General features: G+C 28.7%; 1 protein-coding gene across 3 annotated transcripts in view; it reads left to right on the top strand.

Annotated features, from left to right (window-relative positions):
* The window catches only part of Ttc7 (tetratricopeptide repeat domain 7), an 85,924-nt gene extending 60,148 nt beyond the window's left edge, over positions 1 to 25,776 (top strand). For all 3 annotated transcript variants that reach the window (XM_067263429.1, XM_067263430.1, XM_067263428.1), the window contains 10 exons: positions 645 to 728; positions 810 to 1,093; positions 4,989 to 5,061; positions 5,554 to 5,714; positions 11,578 to 11,694; positions 19,386 to 19,477; positions 19,589 to 19,818; positions 20,496 to 20,600; positions 24,001 to 24,092; positions 24,199 to 25,776. In XM_067263429.1, coding sequence (XP_067119530.1) covers positions 645 to 728; positions 810 to 1,093; positions 4,989 to 5,061; positions 5,554 to 5,714; positions 11,578 to 11,694; positions 19,386 to 19,477; positions 19,589 to 19,818; positions 20,496 to 20,600; positions 24,001 to 24,092; positions 24,199 to 24,331 — 1,371 coding nt within the window. In that variant the 3' untranslated portion in view covers positions 24,332 to 25,776. The remainder of the gene's footprint in view (positions 1 to 644; positions 729 to 809; positions 1,094 to 4,988; positions 5,062 to 5,553; positions 5,715 to 11,577; positions 11,695 to 19,385; positions 19,478 to 19,588; positions 19,819 to 20,495; positions 20,601 to 24,000; positions 24,093 to 24,198) is intronic.
* Positions 25,777 to 26,224: the final 448 nt, after the last annotated feature.

The following is a 26,224-nucleotide window of genomic DNA, read 5'->3' as shown; positions in this document are numbered from 1 at the left end:
CTATTCTGTATATAAAATACTTAGCTTAAAATCATCATAATACTTTTCTCATGATGAAAAAAGTAATAAAAATGGCAGCACCAGGAATCAATGAATCACCATAAAATTTAATGAATAAAATGAATAAGGGAACAAGCCTATGGGACAAGTAAGCAAAACAAGCAGGGAGGTGAAGTCTCCCACATTAGATATTTGTCTAGTGTAGCCTGCTTCATCCCTTTTGTTACGTAAAATATATATAGCATGCAGTAGTTGAAAAACTTCTTATGCAAATTCATTTACCAGATTTCAGTATACTTATGCAGAAAATTTTCATAAATATGGAAACATTTACACATTACTTATGGGGGAAAAATTGGGACCTTTGAAATTAAAGCTTAACTTAGTTCTATTATATATTAAAATTATTCCTTTCCTATAAAAAATTTGAAATGTTATATTTTGATGATGTAAAGAGAAAATAAATTAGAGAAATATTAATAACAATAATACTGAAAATTAAAGTACATAGAATAATAATTAAATTTTTTATTCTTTACGAAACTAGTTCATGTGCGAGATAAATAAACCAATAAAAATTGTTTTTAAAAAATTATAAAATTGGCTATGAGTTTTATTTGATATATTAAAAATTGTATTTGTAGTCTTTTGAACGAGCGATGAAGTTTGCTTTTGAAGAATTTCATATATGGTTCCAATTTGCTCTTTCCTTAACTTCTGCAGGGAAGGTAAGAAACAATTTAATAAATATTTATAGAAATATTCAAATAATAATTCTTGTATTTATGTCAATATAAATTGAATTTCAGCACAATCGTGCATATTTGGTGCTTCAAGAATGTATAAGACTTCAACCTAATAATCCATTACCTTGTCTTATTGCTGCAAGAATTTGTTATGAAAATCTGAATCAAGTTGATAATGGATTGAAAATGTCTGAAAAAGCCTTGGAAAGAGAATTGTCTCAATCACAAGGACTTCTGTCTCGTTGTCATTTGTTTGTAGGGGTTGGTTTAGAGTTGATGTCAGAACAAGTTAGACCTCAAACTCATCGCCAGCAGTTAAGAAGTAAAGCCTTTGATGCCTTTCTGAAGTGAGTTTCTGTTAATTTAAATTTAGAAAATGCAATATGTAACAATCAAATGACTGCCATTTATTTCTAAAACACTCAAAATGTATGTTTTATTTTTCAAACATTTATACATAATATACTGTATTGGCCTGAAAATAAGTTGACTCACAAATTTGGAATCCTTACTTTTTGAAAGAAATTAGAACATTATATAAGTTAACCTTTTATTTCTTATTTTATTTTTATACAAAAATTTAGCAGTTTTCATTTAAAAAATTGGAAAGTCATTGAAACAATACTTCATCACTTTCATTGTTTATCATTCCTGTTTCTTATTTCATTGCTGTCATACTTTTTAGTCTTCTTGAACAGTAGCATCTTCTGTTTCATCCAAGTTGTTGGTAACATAACATTTTTGAAATTCTTTATAATTGTGTCGATCATAATTTTACTGTTCTATTAACTTTTACAAGAATATGCGAAATTTTGATTATTTTCTATCCATGCCATTGATTATTAAAAATTAGACAGGTTCAATTACATTTTTTTTTTTTTTAATTTGTATTTACAAATATATGGGAATCAATTAGCATAAATAAAGTTTTGATTATTTTCTTAGTAATTTTTACAAATTACATTTAAATTACACCTAGTCAGTCAGAAAATCGTCTCAAAGATTTTATGTTTTATAGAAAGAAATCTATGCATTGGACACCTATATGTAACATTGTATCTTAGCTTCATTTTTGTTGATATCAATAAAAATGAAATTAGTAAAAGTTACCAAACAAAATCAAGATAATGTGCTATGAACTAGGTAGTAGACTGCCTGGCATATATATTATGCCAAAGGAAGCAGACTTCCTTGCATATTTCTTGTGTATTCTGCTGAATATTAGTTTTATCATCATTTTATAAATGTTATTTTCAATAATGATAATGAAAAAGTCAGTCAAAAACTCTTAAACTCTTAAAATTTTTATATTTTTGCAAAAAATTGATGCATTTCTTAAATAATTTTTCAGAGAAAAATTTCACAACCACTGTTGTCATAAAGAAATTTTGTACTTTTTGGTCATTAAAAAGCCTGTTAATTAGCAAGGCATTCTAAAAAAAAATCATTTGTGGCATAAACTTTGATTTTATTGCTTTTAATCAACATATTACATCAAGTATATTATTATATGTGCTATCTTATAATGATATCACTTGCTTAAATTTAAAGTGTTCTTTTAATTTAAAAAGTTTTTACATCAATTTATCAGATTAGTGTTGCATGGCAAATTATATGGTAGGTCTGTTTAATTATTTATATTTATCAGATTAAATCATACAGTACAACCAAATATAGAATTTAATTACGATGCGTATGTGTGTGAATGCACTGTTGGTATTGTTTACGGTAGGGTAAAAAATGTAAAAAATTTTAAGGAGAAAATAAATTGTAATTTATAATCATTAAATGCTCTTAAGTGTGATAAAATTAAATTTTTTCTTATTTGAAAGAATATGAGAAAACTTTAGTTTTTAAAAGTAATATTAAGTTACAGTTTAAATTTACATATATTTTAAGTATTATTAAATGATTTTGAAAACTTTTTATTTTAGGGATTCAGTGGAAAAGTAATATACAAGTGAAATATAGTATAATTTGGGTATACAGGGGCACTTCAAAAAGGATGCAACCCTCTTTTGTATTTTTATACATAAATTTTTATTTCATTTTATTTTATTGTCAAAATTTTATTTCAATAAAAGGCACAATTTACCATTTAACCTTACGTTGAAAATGACTTCCTCTAACCTAGATACAGATTCTTATCCATTTCATAACATTTTGGCAATTAACAGTGATAGCTACCCTGAGCTCTTTGAATCATGTACAGACCCAGTGTCTTGAAATTTATCAATTAAACAACATATTTTCAACTTGTTAGGAACTGCAGTCTGAGGAAACTTCAGCTGATACTCTTCTCTCACATATTTGTAAGACTTTTATGAAAAACTAAGATTCAACAAAATACACATTCATCTTTTGGAAAATGACATATCTGACACAATGAATGTTTAAGTTAGACTAGTGCATGACAAGATTATTTCAATAGTTAGAAACCATTAACTTTGAGTATAGCATTGCCACTTGCCTAATATGATGACTAAACTAACTGCACAGTAAATTTTACTGTTTTATCTTTTGGGTTGCATTCTATTTGAAACATCATGTATTAGCGATAAAATTAACATTGGGAAAAAATTCATATTTTATTAAATAAATAAATAGATATATTTACTTTTATTGAATTTTTATCCTTTCATTTTTAAACTAATACTTTTCTATATGTTTAATAAAGAAAACTGTTTTGTCACTTATACCACTTTTCCACTCTCATTTATCTCAAAAACTTTTTTTATAGTAGTTACCAAAACTGACTGTTTTTATCATATTTACCATAATCAATCAACTAATTGATTATTTATAATCATGTCAAGCACTTAATTTCTAAGCAAAATGTTCAGATTGTAGCACAACAGGTCATAGGTAACAAATTGTGACCTGTTGATTGTTTTAGCAATACTAAATAATTGATGCATCAAATTTTAGTGTCAGTTTAACTCTGTACAATGTGTATCACAGAAAGTATCAAAGTTGTGGAAAACTTTAATTGGACTTAGATATAAATTGATGCCCAAATGAGCCATTTATTTTGAAAGTGGCCTAAGTCCATTTTTCAAAGAAATCAAGCTAGCTATTTTAATATTTACATTTCTACGTTAGCTTTTCATTTTGAAACAAATTGTAAATAATATATTTAAAATCACTAAGATTTTGTAAAACGAAAATTAGCTGGTTAATTAATCTTGAGAAAGAATTAGATGAAAGTTGAGACCAGATGTGTAAAGCTTAGTGCAAGAGGCCCAGAGTAACTATATACGAACTTCCAGTTTAGAATGGACATAGCGCTACTTTGATTCAAAATTTTCCCTCGAATGGAGTTAGATATATGACCGACTTGACTCTATTCCAAACTCATGACTACTGGTGTTCGGTGGTTTTATCTACTCGGTTACTGGAGGGTACTTAACTGGGCTGCAATTTGAAAAAATTATAGACCTATAAATTCCCACTATTGTCTGTCTGGTTGTCTGTCCTTCCTTAATCTCTAGAATGGAGTTTGATAGATGAAAGTTGAGACCAGACATGGAAATCATAAGAAAAAGAGGACCAGACTAACTATATATGAAATTCCAATTTGTATTGCAAGTCATGTTATTTCAATTCAAAAACGTTTTTCCTTGAACAGAGTTAGATATATGGGACTGACATGACTCTATTGCTAACAGGAAAAGTATGGTGTACTGTACAGGGGCAAAACATGACTACACTCTACGCAGGCAAAGTGCTATGTGATACCTGTCACAGTAAAGGCATAATGGTGCATCTATTTCACACTACATCATTGTCTCAGTAATTCAGTGAATACAATATATATTAAAAAATTTTTTTTTGTAAGAATTATATTTAGTTAATTATTTTGTTAACTTTTTTCCAGTAGATGGTGCTATGTGTAAAGCTAGCAATCAAATGTGGACAGAAATTAATCGATATACAGAAATTCAACTGATAATTTGGGGTGGGATGTACAGCATTATCTAAGTTAGAAGTATTTGAGCGTAACTACCAAGTTTTGTAGCAATTAGTTGAACAACCTAGGCATGCATAGTGAACAAACAAACAGATATCCTCATTTATATATATAGATTAACAATTTCAAAAACATTTAAATACTCATTAGAATTATGAATGTTTATTATTCTTATTTTTTTATAATTTTTTTTTGGTAATATAAACATAACTTTTTAATATTTTATATAGTTGATAATTTAAAATGTCTTTTGATTATTTTATTAATTTTAGAGCACAAGCAGCTGATCCTAATGACCATTTGCCTGAATTTTACCTTGCCCTTCATTATGCTCATGCCAGACAAGTAAGTAAAGCTTTAAAAATAAAGAAAATTAAATCAGTATAAGAAGTAAAGACAAAAATTATCATCAAGTGAGCATGTGACATTTTGGATGGTTATGTAACTTGTGGTGTAAATAAATAACTGCTCCACAATTGTTTAAAATAAAATTTAATTCATAAAAATGAAATTAGAAAGCTTGATTTATATTGGATTGAATCAGAATTTTTTAAAATCAACATAAAACTCCTTTGCAATTTAGAAGGATTCTAAATAGAAAATTTAAAATGAGTAAATTTTAACAGTTTTTATTTATTTGAAAAACACTATTTTAATTTTGATATTAGCTGTATATTAATCTGCAATATAACTGATAATTATAATCAAAAAATCTTCTTATAATTAAATGAATAATTAGCTTATTTACTTAAATAAGTATATTAATAAATAATTTGTTAACATAAAAAATTTAATTTATTAGACTGTAAATATAAAAATATATATTTTATTTTAAAGTTACCTGAAGCTATATTACATGCAAAATCTGCACTTTATTTGCGTGGAGAGCATGTCCATTCTCTACATCTGTTAGTTTTATTATTGTCTGCACAGAAACAATATTTGGAAGCATTACAGTTGGTTGAGGCAGCACTCGAAGAATATCCTGATAATTTTAAGTAAGTTTATCTTATTTTTATTATATTTTTTGTGGTGATGATTTATGAATTAATCAAAAATGAATCATTTAAAATAATGAATGATATAAGATAAATTATATTATAAATATTTTTAATTTCAAATTCACAAAAATATAATAAATAATGATTTTGAATTTAGAAATAAATTTAATATATGCATTCCTTTTTGAATTGAAAACAGTTGCTTCTGAAAAATCATTTAAAACATGTCAAATGTGAAAACACAAAGATATTAATAGTTATTAGATATAGTTTATTTTCTGCAAAATGTTAATTTTGAAATGTTTTCTTTAAAAAAATCTTCTTTGAATACAGTCTGAACAAAACATTAAGACATTACTTTGCAGTTTATCAATCATTTTAAACATTTTGTAGCTTATTTTTACAATGTAATATTTATAATATAATATAATCTTTGTTAACACAATGTTGAAGAATAGCTTAACAGAAAATTACCATTACATTTTAAAATAAACATTATTTTACTGTAATAGATATTTTCTGTACTATATCTTGCTTTTCATAACTTTAAAGTTTAAAAAATTTGATAATAGTTTTCAGTTTTCTACTACTAGTAATTTACAAGTATAAATCATTTAATTATCAAAGAATGTAAAAAGATTAATGGAAATATTATATTTTGAACATAATATTCTAAATGAGATTCTACTACAATTTTATTACAGATACTCCTCACTTTACGACCGAGTTCCGTTCTGACGACTACGTCATTAAGCAAATTCATCGATAAGCAAGGAGCTTGCGCTGGAAATATAGAATCATTATAAAATTATACAAATTATGCAACAAACTTCAAATTTATTCATAAAAAGACTATTATAGTATGCTATTAGCCTATTATAATACAGGTAGCTCTCGGTTTACGCCGATTCACAATAACGCCGCGGCGCAATTCGCCATTTCCTGGTGTAATTCTCTGATTTTCCCTATGTTAGAATGATTTTTGTTTCAGTGTTGACGTATTTACCGAGCCGCAACATTGTACATTCGTTAAAACAAAGATTTTTATTGAATATATTTATTTTTTCTGTTTAATATTATTGGGTATGTATACATTTGCATTAAATTAATATTAAAATACTAAATGTTTAGGTATCCACGAGCCAAGTTATTAAACTTAATAGTCCAATAAATGGCGTTCGAATCCATAGCGCCAATGAACGTATCCTGTATAGTTCGTTCAGGAAAACACCTTATGACGCAGTAGCACTTCCAGCAATCACAAATTATCGTTGGTGAGACAAATCTACTACTCATTGGCTAGACGATACTTTTTTATTGGCCAGACAATACTTTTTTATTAGCCAGACGATATCTATCTCTCTCCTTAGCCACCTTCAATGTTCCCGCTCAAACTGACCTTATATATGCGCTATGGCGGCCAGTGGTCGACCAATCAGTGTCTCTGCTCGTCTGTAGCTCTACGTTGAGTTAGCGTATCCTTTCAGCTATGGAAAGGTTGACGGATGAACTTTGTGAGTTAGACAATAATTGGGAGTGAAGTACAAATGTAAAAAGGAGCATCATCGCATCTATTCAACATATTCTGAAATTCTTAATGAAAGAAAACAAAAATCTAAACAATTAAAGATGGATACTTTTTCCCGAAACATGTAAGAGATTCCGAAACTTTGAAATATCATTTGTTTTTCTTAAGATTTTTTAATAAAAACATTTCATCATAAAATACATTTTAAAAAATTAAATTTATAATATATGTATTTTGTATTATATTGTATCAATAAACAAAATTATTTGTTTATTTTTCACTTATGTAGAACCTAACCCTATACCTCACTGTAAATATGGGTTCATTTTACGCCAATTTGATTTGCGCCGGCTTTTGTAGGAATAGAACTGTGGCGTAAATCGAGGGCTACCTGTACTATAAGACTATTATAGTATGCGCAAGCCTATTATAGTATGCTTAGTGCGCATGTCACCATTCGCCACTGACCGACACTCAAGCTGAGAAAGGGGATTCCCTGAATTGCAGATCGAAACTCGATTGGTCGTAAGTGCAAGTGGTCGTTAAGCAGATAGGTCGTAAAGTGAGGAGTACCTGTATTTAAAATTAATGAATGATATGAGTTCATATTTCACAATGCTAAAAAAATTCATTATTTTTAAACATGTTTTCTAGTTTAGCATATTTTGTTATTCTCTACTTTTATAACAATAGAAATGATTAGCTTGAATAATGCTATAGAAATAATGCTTATAAGATGACAAAGGACAATTAGCAGTTTATGACTAGAGACTTGGTAAATGAAGAATGGGTTAAAGTTTACCTAGGGAACCCCAATGGCCGCGCTTCCGGTAATCTCGACGGCAGGTGATGTTAGAAATTCGGTGTAGGTGGCGCAAATTTTTTGTTTTTCGTGACGGCTCGACTGCTGCGAGTGGTTTTTTTTTCCCACCAGTTAAACATTTTTGAAGAAAAAATGCTACTTTCTGCTATTTTTAATAGTAAAATAGGTAAGTTTTTATTCCGTCTACTTTTCGTGATGCAACGTGCAGCAAATTTAATAATTTTATCGTATTCGTAATTGTTGTAAGACTTTTTTTCTTTTTTTTTGGCGACAAAATGGAAAACTGCATACATTAATTCTGAAAATTTTTGGATTAATTGTACCTCCGGTCGTTTCTTTAGATTAATGTACTCTGGTTACGATGATTTGGCAATAGATAAGAAAATGCCTAGTGATGTGAAATTTGCAATATTCTCGAATTTGCAACATGTAGAAGAGGTATGTGACAAATGTGGGAAACGTCGTAAATTAATGTATAGAGCAGATAAAAACTCTATCGATGCGATGTAATGTTTGCAAGATGAATTATTCAGCTTTCCAAGGAACCTTTAAAGGAAAATGTGGTCGTTTGTCGTGGGAGAGTATTTTGTCATTTATCTGGCACCTACTGTGTTTAGAGTGTTCGCTAACTGTTGCTGCTGGAGCTTCGGGAATCTCCAAAAAAACAGCAGTCGACTGGGCAAACTTTTTACGTTTTGTTATGATGGTTTCCATTAATAACCTATGTACTTTTAAGATTGGCGGAATAAATAAAGTTGTGGAAATAGACGAAACAGCAATTGCAAAGAGAAAATACGAGAAAGGTAGAAAATTGAAGGGGACGAGGTGGGTTGTAGGAGGTGTGTGCAGAGAAGGGTCCGGAATCGAGCCGAAATGGAAAGAACCGGAGTCCGTTCCAGCTGCTCCATAATGCGACGAGTGTAAGAAGGGAAGAAAAAGTAAGGCACATTCGTGTGGCGAAACTAAAAAACGTGTAAAAATATCAAGTAAAGATAGAAACATCAGCGATAAGGATCGCAAATCAAGGAAAAGCGAGAAGAAACGGAAAGGAAATGTATGACAGAGCGTCAAACACGTGAGTAACAGTTTGTTTTATATTTCATAGCTAGCTGAACTTGCAAAATAATCTTAAAACATTTATTTTTTACTAATGTAATTATTATTTTTTCAAAAAATTATACATACTAATTTGCATAATTTTTTGAACGTAGTACGCGTGCTTAGTACAGCAAACAAAATGGCAACCGGAAGCGGGGCCATTGGGGTTCCCTAGGTAAACTTTAACCGAAGAATGTGTTAAAGCTTGGATGATGATGAAAATACAGTATATCCAAACATTATTGGTAAACATATACATGTGGAAATGGCTGGTTTTATATAACAATGTGGATGAAAAACTATGTAAATTGCATGCTTTGATAAAATGAGCAATTTATTTTAAAAAATTTAAAGTATTTATTAGAGTTAGATAATTAAAAAATTAACATTTTCTTCATTTTAGGATGTGTTGAATAAAATAAAATTTTTTCACAAATGCATTAGTGCCTTGTACTTCAGATTTAATTCATTCCATGAGGCTGTTTAAACTAAATCATTTGAAGTGTAAAGCAATTTTTCCCATTAGCAAATTAATCCATCCTCAGACCCCAAAACAATACCCATTTCGATAAACTTAAAACAGCAAATACTCATTATTTAAAATAAAAATAACACAATGAAGTGCCTTAAAAATAAATTAAAACACAAAAACAATAAATAAAATATGTTAATAATGTATAATAAAATGTAAATTGTATTTACTGGTTGCATATTGTTGACATTGGCATCTTAAACATAGCCCCCAGATTTGTCACATACGTACCAGTTTTGTGCTTTGCAATAAATTCCTTTTTCATCTTAACCTTTTTCAAGCCTTCTTCTAAACTATTTAGACTTAGTTGCTTCCATGCACTTCTTGGATACCATGATTAATAAATAAAGGTTTTATTGGGTTAAACAGAAAATTTTTGAGTATTTTTAACAGTTGTTACTTAACATAGATGTATGATTTAATTAAACAGTTGTGACTTTTAACACATACTTACTAATTTGAAATTTTATTTTTTGTTTAGATGCTTATTTTACACTTTGAGTACATTTTTTATTTTGTGCACAGTTCAAATTCCAAAGCAAATATTTGTTGAATTTGACGATTGAAGTACGAAGTACCACTGTATTAAGATAAACCACATTTTCAATTTCAGATGGGACTTTTGCCATATTGAAATAGTAGGACTCTGTCTTGTCTTCAAACTATTCAAACTAGTGTTGCATGACATACTCTTCTGCTCTTTCAATTTACATAATAATTGTTTATTTTATATGCAATATTAGTTATATATATATACTCATTAAATAACTAAAGAACAATTGATAATAAGACAAAAAAATGTTATAATTTTAAATAATATGGAACAAATTAATAAACAGGTTTAAAAATAGGCAGGTTGTGCTTAATTTACTTCATGTTTCCTTTAACTGTACCATTTGATTTGTTTTTGTAAGAAGTATGCTTTGTTCAAACATTTTATGTCGGTGAGTGAGACCAATGTAACATTATAATTTAGATGACTGTCTATTTAAATAAAATACATTATACATTACTAAATTTTTATAAGTGATATGGCCATTAATCAATTCAGAAATGTTAACATTCCTTAAATATATTATTTACTTTTTAATTGAACTTTCCACAATATATCAATATATATTTATAAATTCATAATTAAAATTAAAATGTTTTAAGCATTCATATTGAATGAAAATTTTATTTTGTAGTGCATGAGGCATTTTCAATTGCAACACAATTTAAACAATAGTAATGAGCTAACAGGTGAGTCAGTGATGTATAATAAATCAGTGAGGCAACTTCAACTTGCAATGTCATCAAACTGCTCATGAGTCCCTTTTTTTGTTTGATCATCTCGTATAATTGATATCTTTAAATATGCTAACTTTGTATATTATTTATTAACTGGGCTGCAATTTTCAAATTTCAGAACGTATACATTCCCACTGTTGTCCATTTGTCTGTCCTTCATTAATCTTGAGAACAGAGTTAGTTAGATGAAAATCCAGACTGGATATGGAAAGCTTAGGGCTCAGCGGCTCCAATTAATTACATAGAAACTTCCAGTCTGGACTGGAAGTCACGTGATTTCAATTCAAAATTTTCTCAAGAATGGAGTTAAATGGATGACCAGCGTGACTTGATTGCTGTTAGGAGAAGTGTGACATACAGGGGCAAGACTACTAAAATTGAAACTAGATATGGAAATATCAGGTGCTGGAGATCCTGGTTAACTACATACAAATTTTCAATCTAGACTGGAAGTGGCATGATTTTTTTTAAATTAAAAGATGATTAAAAATTGCAGTCCAGCATTGTAAATATTAATAAACTTCTTTACACTTATTACTTAATTATATTTAATACAATGCTTTTACTTATTTATTTAATTTATTTCTAGTCTTATGTACACAAAAGCCCATTTAGAACTGCATTGTGTTGGTGGAGAAGTTGCTCTTCTTACTAGTAAACAAATGCTTCAACAGTGGAAAACTTTATATGAAAAGAAACTTAAAAGGTAAAAATTTCAAATTTTTATCATTTGAATTTGCAATATTTGGTAATACAAGTAATTTAATTGTATTAGGTAGTAGTGTTGTATTTATAGCCAATGAAAAGGAAGAATCTGAAGTTCTGTTGCATATCATTTTAATTTCATTATTGGGCTGGTTTGAAAAAATAAACCAGCAACAAGTTGCTCAACTTTCCTGGCAACATTTAAAATTTTGGTGTCATCTGTTATCATATTTTATTAAAAGAACTTTTTATATTTTTAACTATTATAAAATGGTAAAAAGCTTAATTTTGAGGGTAAGAATGAGTTTTATAAAAAATTGTAAATACTAATAATGAGTAAAATTACCTTTAAATGACCCCACAGCTGTTGAAATAACGGAGAATTGCCATACATGTGTGAAGAGGGAAGGTGATAAAAGAAAAAGAGAGGGGGAGGATAGTAAGTTTACAATTCATAGAATGACTTCCATTCTGGGAGAAGGAATCTTCTTCACAAAAGTTAAAGGAGGTATATTTGCCAGCGGCCTTATAAATCTCGACTTCTCTAAATGTGTGAGATGCACAAGCAGATTTGTACAGTTTTGTACAGTTTTACACACAAAGATATCAGAAATTTTATTCAGGAGATTGAAAAATTAGAAAATTTTCCGTCATTTGATACGGCAGCATATTTAATAAACCGGCACTACATTGGTCCCGACAGGGCTGGATTAATGGAATTTCACTATAATTGAATTGATCATTTTCAAATTAAATATTTTAAGTAATTTCAAATATAATTTTTAGCAATTAATATTCAAAAACTGTAAGTGTTGACATTTTCAAGTCAATATTAGATTTTATAAGTAGATGCTCTTCACAAAATATGTCAGTAATTTATAAAGCTTGTGATGCATCCCAAAATACATATTGTATAGTACGTTATTTAATCTATTTTTAATTGGTTATGTTTATTTTTTTTAATATACTTTTTAAATAAAAAGTTGGATATAATTATATTGTCGACATTTTTCATAATTGAGGTATATTGAATTTTCAGCTCACTTGATAATTTGATTATCGTATTAAATTATATAATTCATTATTTTGTGTAGGGTCTAGTACATATTTATTATATTAAAAATTAATGAAAGAACTTCATAATTTGTCAGTATTAGATAAGCTTTCATCTTTTTATAAATTCTTTGATTGATATTATAATAAACATCAGTATCAGTAGGTGCTGTTTTAGAAAATAGCACCTACTGATACAAAAATATATTTTCCACAAATGAAATTATGAATAAAATGTTACATTCATATAACATTTTATTACAAAGCATATAACAACATTTTTCAAAATAACTACAACAATAAACATAATTTATTTACAGAACTTATTTTACTTGTTTTATATTAAATAGCAGTAAAAATAAAAGTTATTTTTAAAAATTCATGCAAACTGTATTGTTCAGGAAGATGAGATTCAAGCAATTAGATGCTCTTGTATTGTATTGCTTTTGTGTTTTGGTAATTAAATACTTAATTAATACTCATCTAGATACTTTTTAATTTCCACAACACCTATCTCACTGAGAATTATTTATTAACCTTGACAAATATTTTCAACCTGTTCTACAGGCCATCTTCAGGTTTTTAGTAATTCATGGAACATTGATAACTATTCTTTTTGAAATAGAACAGTTAAGAACATTTAAAATTCTTTGGAATAATGAGCTATTTGAATCTAAAGAATAAATTACAGTAATATATACATAATTTAAAATAACAAACTAATAAAATAAAATAGAAAGTTTGCTATATGAGTTAGTTCTGTGGAAAAGAATACTATTATACATTTTATGACTGATCTAGTACTATACAAAAGATATGTAAATGATGTCTTCATATTATGGAGAAACAAAAATAGGATTCAGTAGTTTTTGGATGAGGTCAACTTAAATAATGAGGGTTTGAATCTTAAAATGGAGCAAATAAGTCCAACACAAATACATTTCTTGGATATTGACATTGTTTTTAACGATGGATCTTTGACCACAAAGGTATACATTAAACCCATGCACGACCCTCTGTATATTCCTTCTTGGTCAAATGACCCCTAAATTTACAAGCTATTGGCTTTTAGAGCATTAATAAGAACACCTTTCATGTATTGCTCCAACATATATGACAGGATAAAAGAGTTGGATAGAATTAAAAATGCTGCTGTAGCAACATTTTAAATTCTGTATTTAATTCTATCATAGAAAATCTTAAATGAATATGTTTTATACTGTTAAAATGTATAAAGTTTTATAAATTGTTTTAAACTGCAATAATTTGTATTTTTATAATACAGTGGAACCTTGCTTAATGAGCATAATTCGTTCCAGAATCTTACTAATAATGCGAAACACTCGTTAAGTGAAACAATTTTTCCCATAGAAATTAATGTAAAATACGATAATGCATTCTATGCTGAAAAAATACTCAAATGTTTTATGTATAACATTTATTTCAAAAAAATTGTACAATATACACTGTTAAGGAACGCGAATCATCATCATCATTTCTTCTAGTGTGGAATGAACCATCCTGGAATGAGAATTCAATTTGCAGAAACATAAATAAAAAGAATCACAGCTAATATGTTTGATAAACACTCCAAATGATATGCCAAATTCTTAGGTTATGTAAAGGCTATAATTAAATATTAGAAATTAATTAATTTGACCAGAGGTAGGCAGTTATGTTTCCATCTCATATTAAATTTAATAATTATAAATAGTTAATTTTTAATTCAGACATTTCTAAAATTTAATTTGGAATCGGTCATTAAATTTAATGACCCAAGAATTTGGCATATCTTTTGGCGTGTTTATTATATAATGGGCTATGGTGTTGATGTTTATGTGTGAACACAAGTGACACTAAGATGTTAGCGGAACGAGTGCTAAACACAGACTGATGGAGCATGCTGCATGTGCACAATTCGGAACTTCTCCTCTCCTCATTGCTTGTTAAGTGAGGCAAATTTTTACAGTTTGTTTTGCTCGTTATGCGAAATACTCGTGCGAGGTGCTCGTTAAGCGAGGTTCCACTGTATAGTGAATTGTTATATATACCTATGAAAGATAAAAATATAGAAATAGAATTTTTAATATGTACCCTTATATGATATGTAAGTATTTGTATTGTAGAAATCTTTTTATGTGATATTTAAATAATGTCATGTCCTTTATTACAATTTGTTTATTTTTTAACAGCACTGAAGAGGGGGTTGGAAACTTAAACCAACCCGAAATGCATTTATAGTTCAAATTTTTTTAAAAATAAAACTGTAATTTTATGACCAAAAAGCTATGAGATCATCTACCAAGAAAAATTCTTTGGATTAAAAGGATGTTATACATAAGAATCATCTTTTTCTTTTCCATCCTTACCAAACGGGGATGTTTGAGCTTTATATCTACTGGAAAGGTAGCACTGGTAAATGTAGATTTTTAGCTTCCCATGGTGAGGAATCTTTGCAAAAGTTTCTATTGTAGAATTTCGTCAGATGGCAATCTTATGATGGCAATTATGTTTTTTAAGGATTTTTTTAAATTTGACAGTCAAGCAGCCTAAAAAGAAAGGTCAAGTCTTCAAATGTTCGTATTCTGGAACACTAGAAGTAAATAAATGGTGGTTCCTGTTTTTGGCCTCACACTGATGGTTCTTGTTTTTGGCAAAAACAGGAACACTACAGACAGACAGAAATTAATTTTCATAAATTTATTTCTCACTTTATTGATTTCTTCATTCTTATCTTTTTCATATGTAATTCTTGTATGGATCTTTTTTGTAATTCCATTTTATATGCATTCTTCTTTAAGGCTTGAGGATAATAGGACTTAAATTGTTTTTGAAAATTCACCACGAACATTTTTGGACTGCCCAGAGTTCAAAAATGTTTGTGGTGAATTTTTGCTTTATTTTTCTTTGCGCTCTGATCATCGGTTTCATAAGGTACTCAATTGTTTTTTGTACATTACATATCTTTTCATAACTTCAAAAAATAAATTTGTTTCTGGTTTATAATAGTTAAATCAAAATAGTTCAACTTACTACTATTTTCTTTTTCATAATCATACTGTATATTGGTATTCCAAAGGTTAGCTTGGTTAACAATGTTCTCTTCTGTAGTTTTTGGCTCTCAAATATTATGATGTGGTCATCAACATACCTAAAACACAATTTGACTCCATTGATATTCATTATGAAATTATCTGCTTCTATCATTGCTAATTCTGCCAATTTCAGTTCTATCTTTGAACCCATACTGATTACATCTTTTTGTCTAAAAAAAAAAAGAGTTAATCTCAAAATAATTATTAGTATAAGCAAAGTTTATAAGTCCAATTATCCAATCTTCTACTTGTTGTAGGTTAAATAAGCTAATTTCTATCATTTTCCAATTAATAGAAGGGTACATACTTTTTACATCTAGACTCAATGATTTATGATTTTGTGTCTTTTTAAAATTGCTTAATTTATTTACTATTAAATACTTGCATTCTTTGTAATACACATAGAATTAGAATAAATATTTAATTTAATTTTTAAAAAATGCTCTAAATTATATAAGGTTGTATACCTGAAATCCACTAATGGTCTATAACAGGGGGCTTTTTAAACTATGGGTCGCAACCCCATTTGGGGTCGCGAGATTTTAATGCAAAATATTGAAAATAATTTGTGAGAGTTTGAAAATGTTCTTCTGCCATTCAACACCACATATTTATGTGAAATTACTTTTTCAGCTTTAACACACATCAAATCCCAATTTCATTCATCGCTAAAAAATGTTAGAGATTTTACATTCAGCAGTGTCAAACATTGTACCAAGATTTAGTTTGTTATGCAGTAAAAAGCAAGCACATCTGTCTCATTAAAAAACAATTTTCCTTTAATTTTTGTATACTCACCCATTTAACGGCTGCGCTCGAATATATTCGAATGAACTAAGACAGCCAAAATGGCCTTATATGGCTTGAATATATGCCAGCTTGGGGCTTGAATATATACCAGCAACAATATATTTTGCCCAATATTCTCTTTATTTATGTTATTGCAAGAAATGCAGTTTTGATGAAAAATAGGATATATAATTTTTGTAACTATCATAAATACAATTTTACAACTTTTTATGCAATTTTTAATTTTATATTTTTGTATGTTTTTAAACAAATTCTAAAACTATATTTTTTCATATGTAGGTCTATATATATTGTTACCTAATCAATAAATCATCACAAAATATTTATATATCTTTATTTTATATTTTTTTGGGTCACGAAAAAAATCACAATCATAAATGGGTCGTGAATAAAAAAAGTTTAAGAAGCCCTGGTCTATAAGATTCTTCTTTCTTATGTGTTTTTACTATAATTTTACATTTAGGTATTCTATACTTTATGTTGTTTATAATATTCTTTTTCTCATATCTGTTATTTTTTTGTTGTTTATGGAATCTGTGCCATACAAAACAATGAACTAATACAAAACATGGGGTTAAGTTCCAAAAGTTAACAAAAGTATACTATTCTTTTTTGTTAGTAAGTGAAATATGTTTATTAAAGCAATCAATAATTAACTAAAAATCACAATTAAAAATGCTGTATTGTGCATTAATATTAATTTTAAATGAGGGGGTTTTCTTTTTACAAGATATTGTCATCATCTGAGCTTTGTTTTGATCTTGATCAGAAATATCTAGTGTCTTTGTTTTTTTCATTATTTTTACCATAAAAATTTTTTATGTATGACAAAATAAAAATATGTTACTAATCGAAAATTTGTTTTAGCAGCTTGCATTTGTTCAATCGAGGACCGAGCAATTTTTTCCAGAATGTGTGTTCAAATACCGAATTGTTTCAGTTGGGAACAGTTCAAGTACTGAGATAACGCAGTATTTTGTTTGTCATTTTTACATATGATTATTTTCCTATGGTTAAAGAAAGGTTAATAACATTTACCTAAAAATTGTAAAGTACTATTTTAGTTTACAACGATTATCGACTCTACCGTGTGCCGGAAATAACCGTTAACCTACCGGGTACTTTACGCGGATTCGCGTTAGCGTGCCAGGCCTGGACTTTAAGCGTGCACCGAATTAAATAATGACAAGATTTGTCAACAACAAAAGCAAATATTTAATTAGTCATCTAGTAATAACTATATACAATATTTAGTAAAAAATCAAACAATAATTTATTCAATGAAATGCAACAAACCCAACCCAACAATACTCAATTCAATCTATTTCTAACTTAATTCTATTCCCCTTGGGAATCCGACAAAACCAAAATTTTAACTTATAACAATAATTCTTATAAACTAGAGATCCTAATCGTCACCTCAATATACTCAGAACCTATTTCCTCAAACTCTCAAGACTTCCTATAATCGTCGATCCAATATTCGAATCACTTCAAAATCACCTTGGAATTATTCGATCCTATTGGACACTTCTCTCGCTTACTGCTACGAAGCTCACCAAGCTCGTTGCTATCCGGAATTCACCTCTCCGTCTTCACTTGAGACTCGGGATTTATAGTGTGAGGTGACGTCACAATTCTGAATGCGATCACTCCCCTCATTTACATACTTAATGCTAACAATAACTTGTTTCGTCGTCTAGCAGCCTCTTTTCCGACAATTACTCACTAACCTTTTACATTATTTGTTTTTACAATTTTCCGGGACGGTTTTATTATTTAAGGTCTAGCGAGTTCCTATCTCGTTCCTGTGGGGTCTCCCCCCTCTTTCTCAGTGCGGACTTATTCTTTGCCGCTCGGGAAGTGCAAATGTGCGCGAGTCCGATGGCGCTTTTTTTTTCCCGTCGGTGAGTTGGTTTTTATTTCTTCTCTTTTTAAATACTTAAGGTGAATGGTGAGGAAACCTTCGTCCTAACAAAACATAAGCCCCAAACAAAAATAGAATAATAAGCAAAATAAAAGTAAAATAAAAATAACGCTCGGACTTGGTTCCTTACAAAATGTTTAAATACACTTTACTAAATACAACCGTTAATCTATAAAAAAGAAAAACACAGTGACCGTCTTGAAGGCTAAAGTCTGAAAGCAAAGACAACGCTATTTGGTTGATAGGAAAGTTAGTGCAATTTTTTTCTTCCTTGTTTCATCAGTTTTTATTAAACCTGATGAAAAACACAAAACATATTGAAAATTTTAATATTCTAAAAACCACAAACAAATTTGAGATAGCATGCATGCTTACTTGAATAAAAAAAGTATCGAATAAAGACATTTGCACTTAAAAGTTGCAAAATTTTGTATGGAGGATTTTTCCAAATTCTCAAATTGTGTTAGAGTGAAACCAGAAATTGCATTGTACAGGAGATATCCCTAATTTTCAAACTGTGCTATACTGGGATACCTGTATTTAACTTGATTAATGATAATTATTTCAAAGTTGTATATATGGGTGAAACAATTGTATCTTTTACATTTTTTCCATTCTTTAGTTATGTCTTCAATAATTAATTTGGTATTTAATTATAAAAGATAGCCAATTTGAAAAAGTGTCTGGTAATATACCAAGTTGAAATTGTTTTGTAAACAGTTAGTTTTAGAGATAAATCATCAAAAGTTCAATGTCAATAAAATTTTAAATTACCGATAAATAAAAGTGTTGATTATTACTTTTTAGTGATATGAATGATGGTGGTTTGCAAAGAGTCACAAGTGAAAATAAAAGTGTATTCCAGTTGCATTCTTCAGAACTGTCTGATGGTGATTCAGGTAATTTAATGTATTACTGTAATAGAAAGAAAATTTTATTTATTTCTTGTTTAATTAGAAAATTTTTACATATTAAATAGTTTTATTTTAGTTTTGTTTATTTTTAATTAGGAAATTCTGTGATAGTAGCTACTAGAATTGAACAAGCTCTGTCAGAAGTTGCATCTTCAGTTGGTGGTTTTCAACCCAAACCTGGTCCACAAACAGTTTGGTTACTACAGTTACACATCTGGCTGCTGATAGCTGAGCTTTATTTACATTTGGGTCAGGTATCAGAAGCAGAAGCGTGCATTCATGAAGCTTCCAGCATATTTCCACTGTGTCATCAATTAATGGTTATGGTAAGTCTTCTATTATAATTGATGATAATATCTTAGATATAATACCAATCACACTACACTTTACACATTTTCCAGCACTAGTTTAATCAAAACAAATGTTTTTGACTCAGTTCAGAGGTCTGCCTCGGGTTAAAAATGTATCAAAATTAAAAAAAAGTTCTAATTGTAGAACTATAACTGCTATTTTTAAATTTACAAAATTTGAAAAACCTTTTTCAGATTTTATACCATTATAGTTCTACCATTAGAACTTTGTTCTTTTCTTTTAAATTTGTATTAGAATACAAATTTAAAGAAAACCCGAGGCAGACCTTTGAACAGGGTCAAAAACGTTTGTTTTGATTAAACTAGTGCCAGAAAATATGTAAAGTGTAGTATGATTGGTATATTTGTTTCCAGTTTTTCTACAAGTGTTTTCTAGATATAATACCATGCAAATATCAAGGATGAGAAAAAATCTTAGCTACAATTAACCATGAATTTGTTTATCTATCTGTGTAAAATATTAAAAAAATATATTTTAAAAGTTTTTAGAAAACAATGTAATATGAATTTTATTGGCTTAAGATGATGGTATAAGTTTATAACCTGTTCTTGATTATTATCTAGAGGCAAAGTTTTTATATAAAAAAATATAATCAGATTTATTTCAAAGCTGATTTTTTATATTTTAACAGAAAGGCATGATCCATAAATATAAAAGAGAATATCATGAAGCTAAAACATGTTTTCAAAATGCAGTTGCTATTAACCCACTTCATGTGAAAGCTCTTCAACATTTAGTAAGTTTAATGATTTTAATTTATATCATTCAAAATTAATGCAAGACTGATTAAGAAAAGTAATATTTATCATTACTACATGAGTTATTAGTAAAAGGTTTTAATCAGAAATTTAAAAAATGATTAGAAACATTTTTTTAAATATAGCTTAAACATAAAAAATCTTTTAATATGTAATTTTATTAATTTATTTTTAATTTATGACAGTAGTTGAAATAATAAAAAAACCGACAAAAGATATTTTTAATGTTTAACTATGCAATGTAAGCAAAAGTTATGTTTTATTTTATAATATGAATAATAATGTGGTATATCTTCCGTATTATCTTTAATAAAGTACAGTATATCTACTGTTATATATAGAAATTCAAATATAATGTTAATTTAACATTTTTCAAAATGTTTTTACTTTTTTTATCCTTGTTACCTAAATATCACAGTTCTTTTAATATTATCTTCTTTACTTTCTTGATATATTTTTAAGATGCTGGAAATTATTCATTGAAAAAAAATGTTGGTTTTTTACTGTAAATTTTTATTGTATTTCTCAATTATTTACATACTAAACTTAATTTGGGACAGTAAGCAAATAGTCAAGATCTGTTAGGTAGAGAGAGATTTTTCAAATTTCAGAGAATGGTAGAGCTACATTATGATGTAACCGAAATAGAAATAGGCTTTTAATTATTGAATTAATTTTATATACTCGATAGCATTTATGATAATGTGGACAATTCTGATTTGCACAAACAGTTTTAGGTTTTAAATATTTTGAACTGCCAGTCTAGCTTGATGCAGAACTTTTGGGGGGGGTTTGAAATATATGAAAACTATAGCACTTTCTTAATCTTATAATTCAATAACTGTACTGTTGCTACTAATTTCTAAGTTGTAAATTTAAAAAAAATTCTCTTCAGTTACATTGACTGTTGTATCAATGCAGTTTATTCATATTTGTCATCTTTATATCAGTTTATTATTTATATTCTAGAAATCCCGTAATGTTTCTTGTTGCATTATGTTCAGTCACCCATTCTTTAAACTTCTTATTTTTTAATATCTTGAATATAAATTATGACATTAAGTGTTTCCAGCAACGAAAAAAATAGCACAATTTCCATTCTCAAAAATCAGAATAAGGTTTGTTTGATAAATAGCGAGACTTTCTGCCTGAAAGAATCAAAATGCAATATATTTAAAAATAATTTCTGCCATCATTCTGACAACAATCCCACTGTTGCATAAGTGTATTCCTGTAACATAGAAGGAATAAGGCTGTTGCTTCAACTTGTTCTCTAAAGCTTCATGCACTTGATCATTCAAAAAAAAACAACAGTCTAAGTGCAAATGCATGATACCGTTGACAGTTCCGATGCTCACGTCTATCTGTTCGCAAGTTCTCCGATTGTGATTCTTTGGTCAGCCTTTACTACGACATCGCATGTATAGTTGTTGTCGGCAAAACAGCACAACACGGTGCTGCTGATCTCGGCTGGACTGCAGTGCTCTCATTTTGTCTACCACTAAAGAGTTTGCACAATTGAAAAATCACAGACAAGCAGAGCCATAAACTGTTTTTAAGTGCTTGTGAGTTTCCTTGGTGGCATTACTCCCACAGTCAAAACTGCATTACAACATGTCAAGCACAACTATTTCTTACCAGAGAGAAATAAAATTTTACCAGGACATTACTTCTTGTTTCTTACAGAAGCTGTGTAGTGTTCCTAGTGACATCCATTAACAAAATTAGGAAGCACGAGTGCACCTCAGACAAAAGTCTTATTATTTATTGAACATATCTAATATAATCATTAGGTAAATAAATGCAAATTATCTTTAGTATCTGGACAGATCAGTTCCAGTGATTGGCTGGGAACATGATGGATATTTGTATCTTAATTTTAGATGAAAAAATTAGAGTTTAAATGTTATAAAGTAAAATTTGAATTTGACTGTAGCTATCTGTAACAAAACTGGATGTGCTGTCATTAATAAATATATAACTGCAGTAGAGAGTCGTTTATCCGAAACACCGGTTATCCAAAACGTCTGTTATCCAAACGCTTTCCAGTCGGACTGTGTCATGCTGAATTGAACTTTTTTGATACTAGATTTACTTCTAAAGTATAATTTTTATGTTTTTATATTTTTCAATATATTTATTTTGTTTGTACAAAATAAAGAAATAATTTTTAATGATACAATAGCCTCGATTATTATTATAAAAATTTTTAAAATCGACGAAAATTCAACACGAAGCAACACGCAATGGAGAAAAATTTCAACATCGGACAGGTTAATATATTTTTTCGTACATAATCAGTTATTCGAAAAAATCAGTTATCCAAACAACCCCAGTCCCCAATTGATTTGGATAAACGACTCTCTACTGTACTATCAAAATATATACAGACTAGCGAGTGGGCCTGGTGTTGCTCGGGCAAAAGTAACAATACCAAAAATTAAGATTATTACCTTACCCGTTTTCACAGAATGCAAGAATTGGGTCCCCCTGTTTCTGGACTAATTAGAGAATTTTTAGATGGGTCTAAAAATATGTTCGATTTCTTGCAAAAACGAAAAAAACTGCATCTGCATCTTGCACGTCACTTTCTCTTAACAATTCCATTGTTGACACTTCCATTGTTACTTAACACTTCCATTGTTATGTAGCACTTCCATTGTTGATGGAAGTGTTAAGCCTCAATCCTGTCCCTCTCCCCGTGGGGAGGAATTTCGAAAAATCCCTTCTTAGTGTGCATTCTCGTGACATACCCTAACTGTGTACCAAATTTCAACTTTCAACTCCTAACCGTTTGGGCTCTGCGCTGATTATTATTATTATTATCAACTCGTCTCGATTATATATATATATAGATTACAACAAAATTTTAAATCAAAAGGCACTTTGATTTAAAATTTACTTAATTGAGTAATTAATTAAATTTTTCAAGTGTGAGTAATAACGATAACATTTGTAGTTCACTACATATGAGATTTTTTTATGTTAAATTGTTGTTATTCATCTAGTGAGATGTAAGAGAGAAATGTAAGCTTACATTTCTTCACTATTATTACCTTATTATGGTAAAGGTGTACTGGAAACTTTCTAGAAGTTGAAAATCTTGTAGAAAGTTTGATAGAAATTACTGGGACCCCAAACAAGATTTTTGTATCCTTAAATTTCATCAGAAAACAATTTTTAACAGCTGATCAGAATGAATATTGTTCTAACAAATTATTTATTAAAAAGGAAGTTATTTTTTATTTTCAAAATAGTCATATTTCTAATAATTTAGATTATCATCTGACTACTGTCATGATATATTGATTTATTATAATTTAAAACTTACTTTTATTTAGCACATATTTCATTGCCACTATTATTACATAATTATAGGGACTTGTATATCACAATTTGGGTAGTAATCACTTGGCAGAAAAGACTTTGAGAGATGCAGTAACAATTGATCCCATGTCCCATCAATCATGGTAATGTTATTTATAAAATTCATAGTTTAAAAAAAATGAAATTTCATTGAAAATAAATGAAATTGTAATTAGTAGAATTAAAAAAATATATATTTTTTTCTTTTAGGTTCAATATGGGCAAGGTGCTACAGGATATGGGCGATTATGAATCTGCAAGCGAATGTCTGGCAACTGCCATCGAACTGGAAGCAACCAGTCCCATTCTTCCATTATTTTACATTCCTCATTGTCTCGAATGACAGGATTTGTTTAAACGATACATTTAATAATCCATAGTTACCGAACATAGATCTATATTTTTTGATGCCATGTTCAATTTTTGCCTAAATGTTATGTATTAAAGTATCTCTACAGAAGATTCTTTCGATAAGTCATATGGATACGAAGTATAGATTAACGGATTAAACTCGATATTTGTATTAAATAAATGCAGACAACCATTTAATGATAAAATATTCAAAAATTCCAATAGAAGGTAAAATTTTTTCAATACTTTTCAGACCATTTCCAGGTATTTAATATACAACATGTAATCGTCGAAGTTTTCAAACAAGTCCATTCCAGTACAAATTCGAACTCTGATCTAAGATATTGCCAAAATTGAACCGAAGAAGGTAGGAACGCTCCAGGTCGATAACGGGTACGAAATCAACTCATTTAACGGACAGCAAGAAAAACTGCGAGTGTAAAAATTTCTTCCGTAACCATGGCAAGTAAAAACATAATCTCCTCTTATATGTTTAAAGATGTAATTATATATATATATATATATTTTTATGTACATATGTACGAAGTTGTATTTGAATTTCTTTCTTTGTGTGTATATAAATGTGTAGTTTGGAAATTTAAATATTGTAAATAGTATTCAGAATACATTTTAAAATTGTTTTTTTCTGTAATTTAAAAAGAATTGTATAATTTAAATTAACCATTATCAAATATTGAATAATAGAATTTGTGAAGATATATACAATATATATACACACACACACACACACACACACACATTTAATGATAATGTTATTAAATATATATATATATATAGCATTAATTTTATTGCAATGATTTAAATGTATAATTTATAAAGGGTTATTGTAAATAAAAGTATAATTCATGATATAGAGAAACTAATCCACACGGATGTAAGAGATGTACCATTAATAAACCATAAAAAATTGATTTACAAAATATGGTTTTTATCAACTATGCATAATAAATTTAAATCCAAAGATAATCGTCGTTAACAGGGTCAGATTTATCATTTGTGTTCGTTTATATTTGTTTCGCACCTTAATAGTCCCACTTCTACACCTAACGAAACTAAATTAGTTCGATGAGTATTGTACTTAACTTATAGTGGAAGTTGGAGAATATACTGCCGTTTATAGAATTTTAAATTCCGATATTTTGATTAAATGTAGATAAAATTGTTTGTAATGACATCATCTAAGAATATTTGATTCCAAATGATAATTCTATGTTTATAGTCTGTATAGTGGAGAGAAACTTAATATTTTTTGAATGTAAACACAGATATTGACGAGTTTGTAAATACTCGTTTCCTATTTGTAAATTTAATTGTATTGATTAAAGAAATTAGATTTAAAATTTTATTTTATATAAATTAAGTCTCTTGTAAGGTTTAATTATAATAATCTTTAAAATAAATATTGTTATATAAAAAGTGCATTCTTATGTTTAAACAGAAATTAATTTTTTATTATATACTAAAAACAGTTGCGTAAATTTAAATAATCTATAAGAAAAATGTGAAATTAGTTGCGCCGTATTTGGGTTCAAATGCCATTGCCGACCTGTAGGATATAGGAAACTAGGTTAATTTTACCCTTGGTGCCAAGATGGCGGCTCGTCTCTGATTCCAGCAAGGAAACAGTGGGACGCACGTTCTAACCTAACCTAACCTATTCTAATAATTTGGTTGCTAATAATTATGGTAATTTATTAGAATAGGTTAGGTTAAAACGTGCGTCCCACTGTTTCCTTGCTGGAATCAGAGACGAGCCGCCATCTTGGTACCAAGGGTTACATTAACCGGAAACTATAGTTTCTTAATCTCCAACTAATCTGGTAATCTGACTTTGCTGACAATTACTTTAAGTATTATAAATTGG

The sequence above is a fragment of the Centruroides vittatus genome, unplaced genomic scaffold (assembly GCF_030686945.1).
Source record: "Centruroides vittatus isolate TY-2023 unplaced genomic scaffold, ASM3068694v2 contig_1776, whole genome shotgun sequence".
In the NCBI taxonomy this organism is placed as follows: Eukaryota; Metazoa; Arthropoda; class Arachnida; order Scorpiones; family Buthidae; genus Centruroides; species Centruroides vittatus.
The sequence above is the reverse complement of the archived record's forward strand: the minus strand, read 5'-3'. Positions and strand labels throughout refer to the sequence as shown.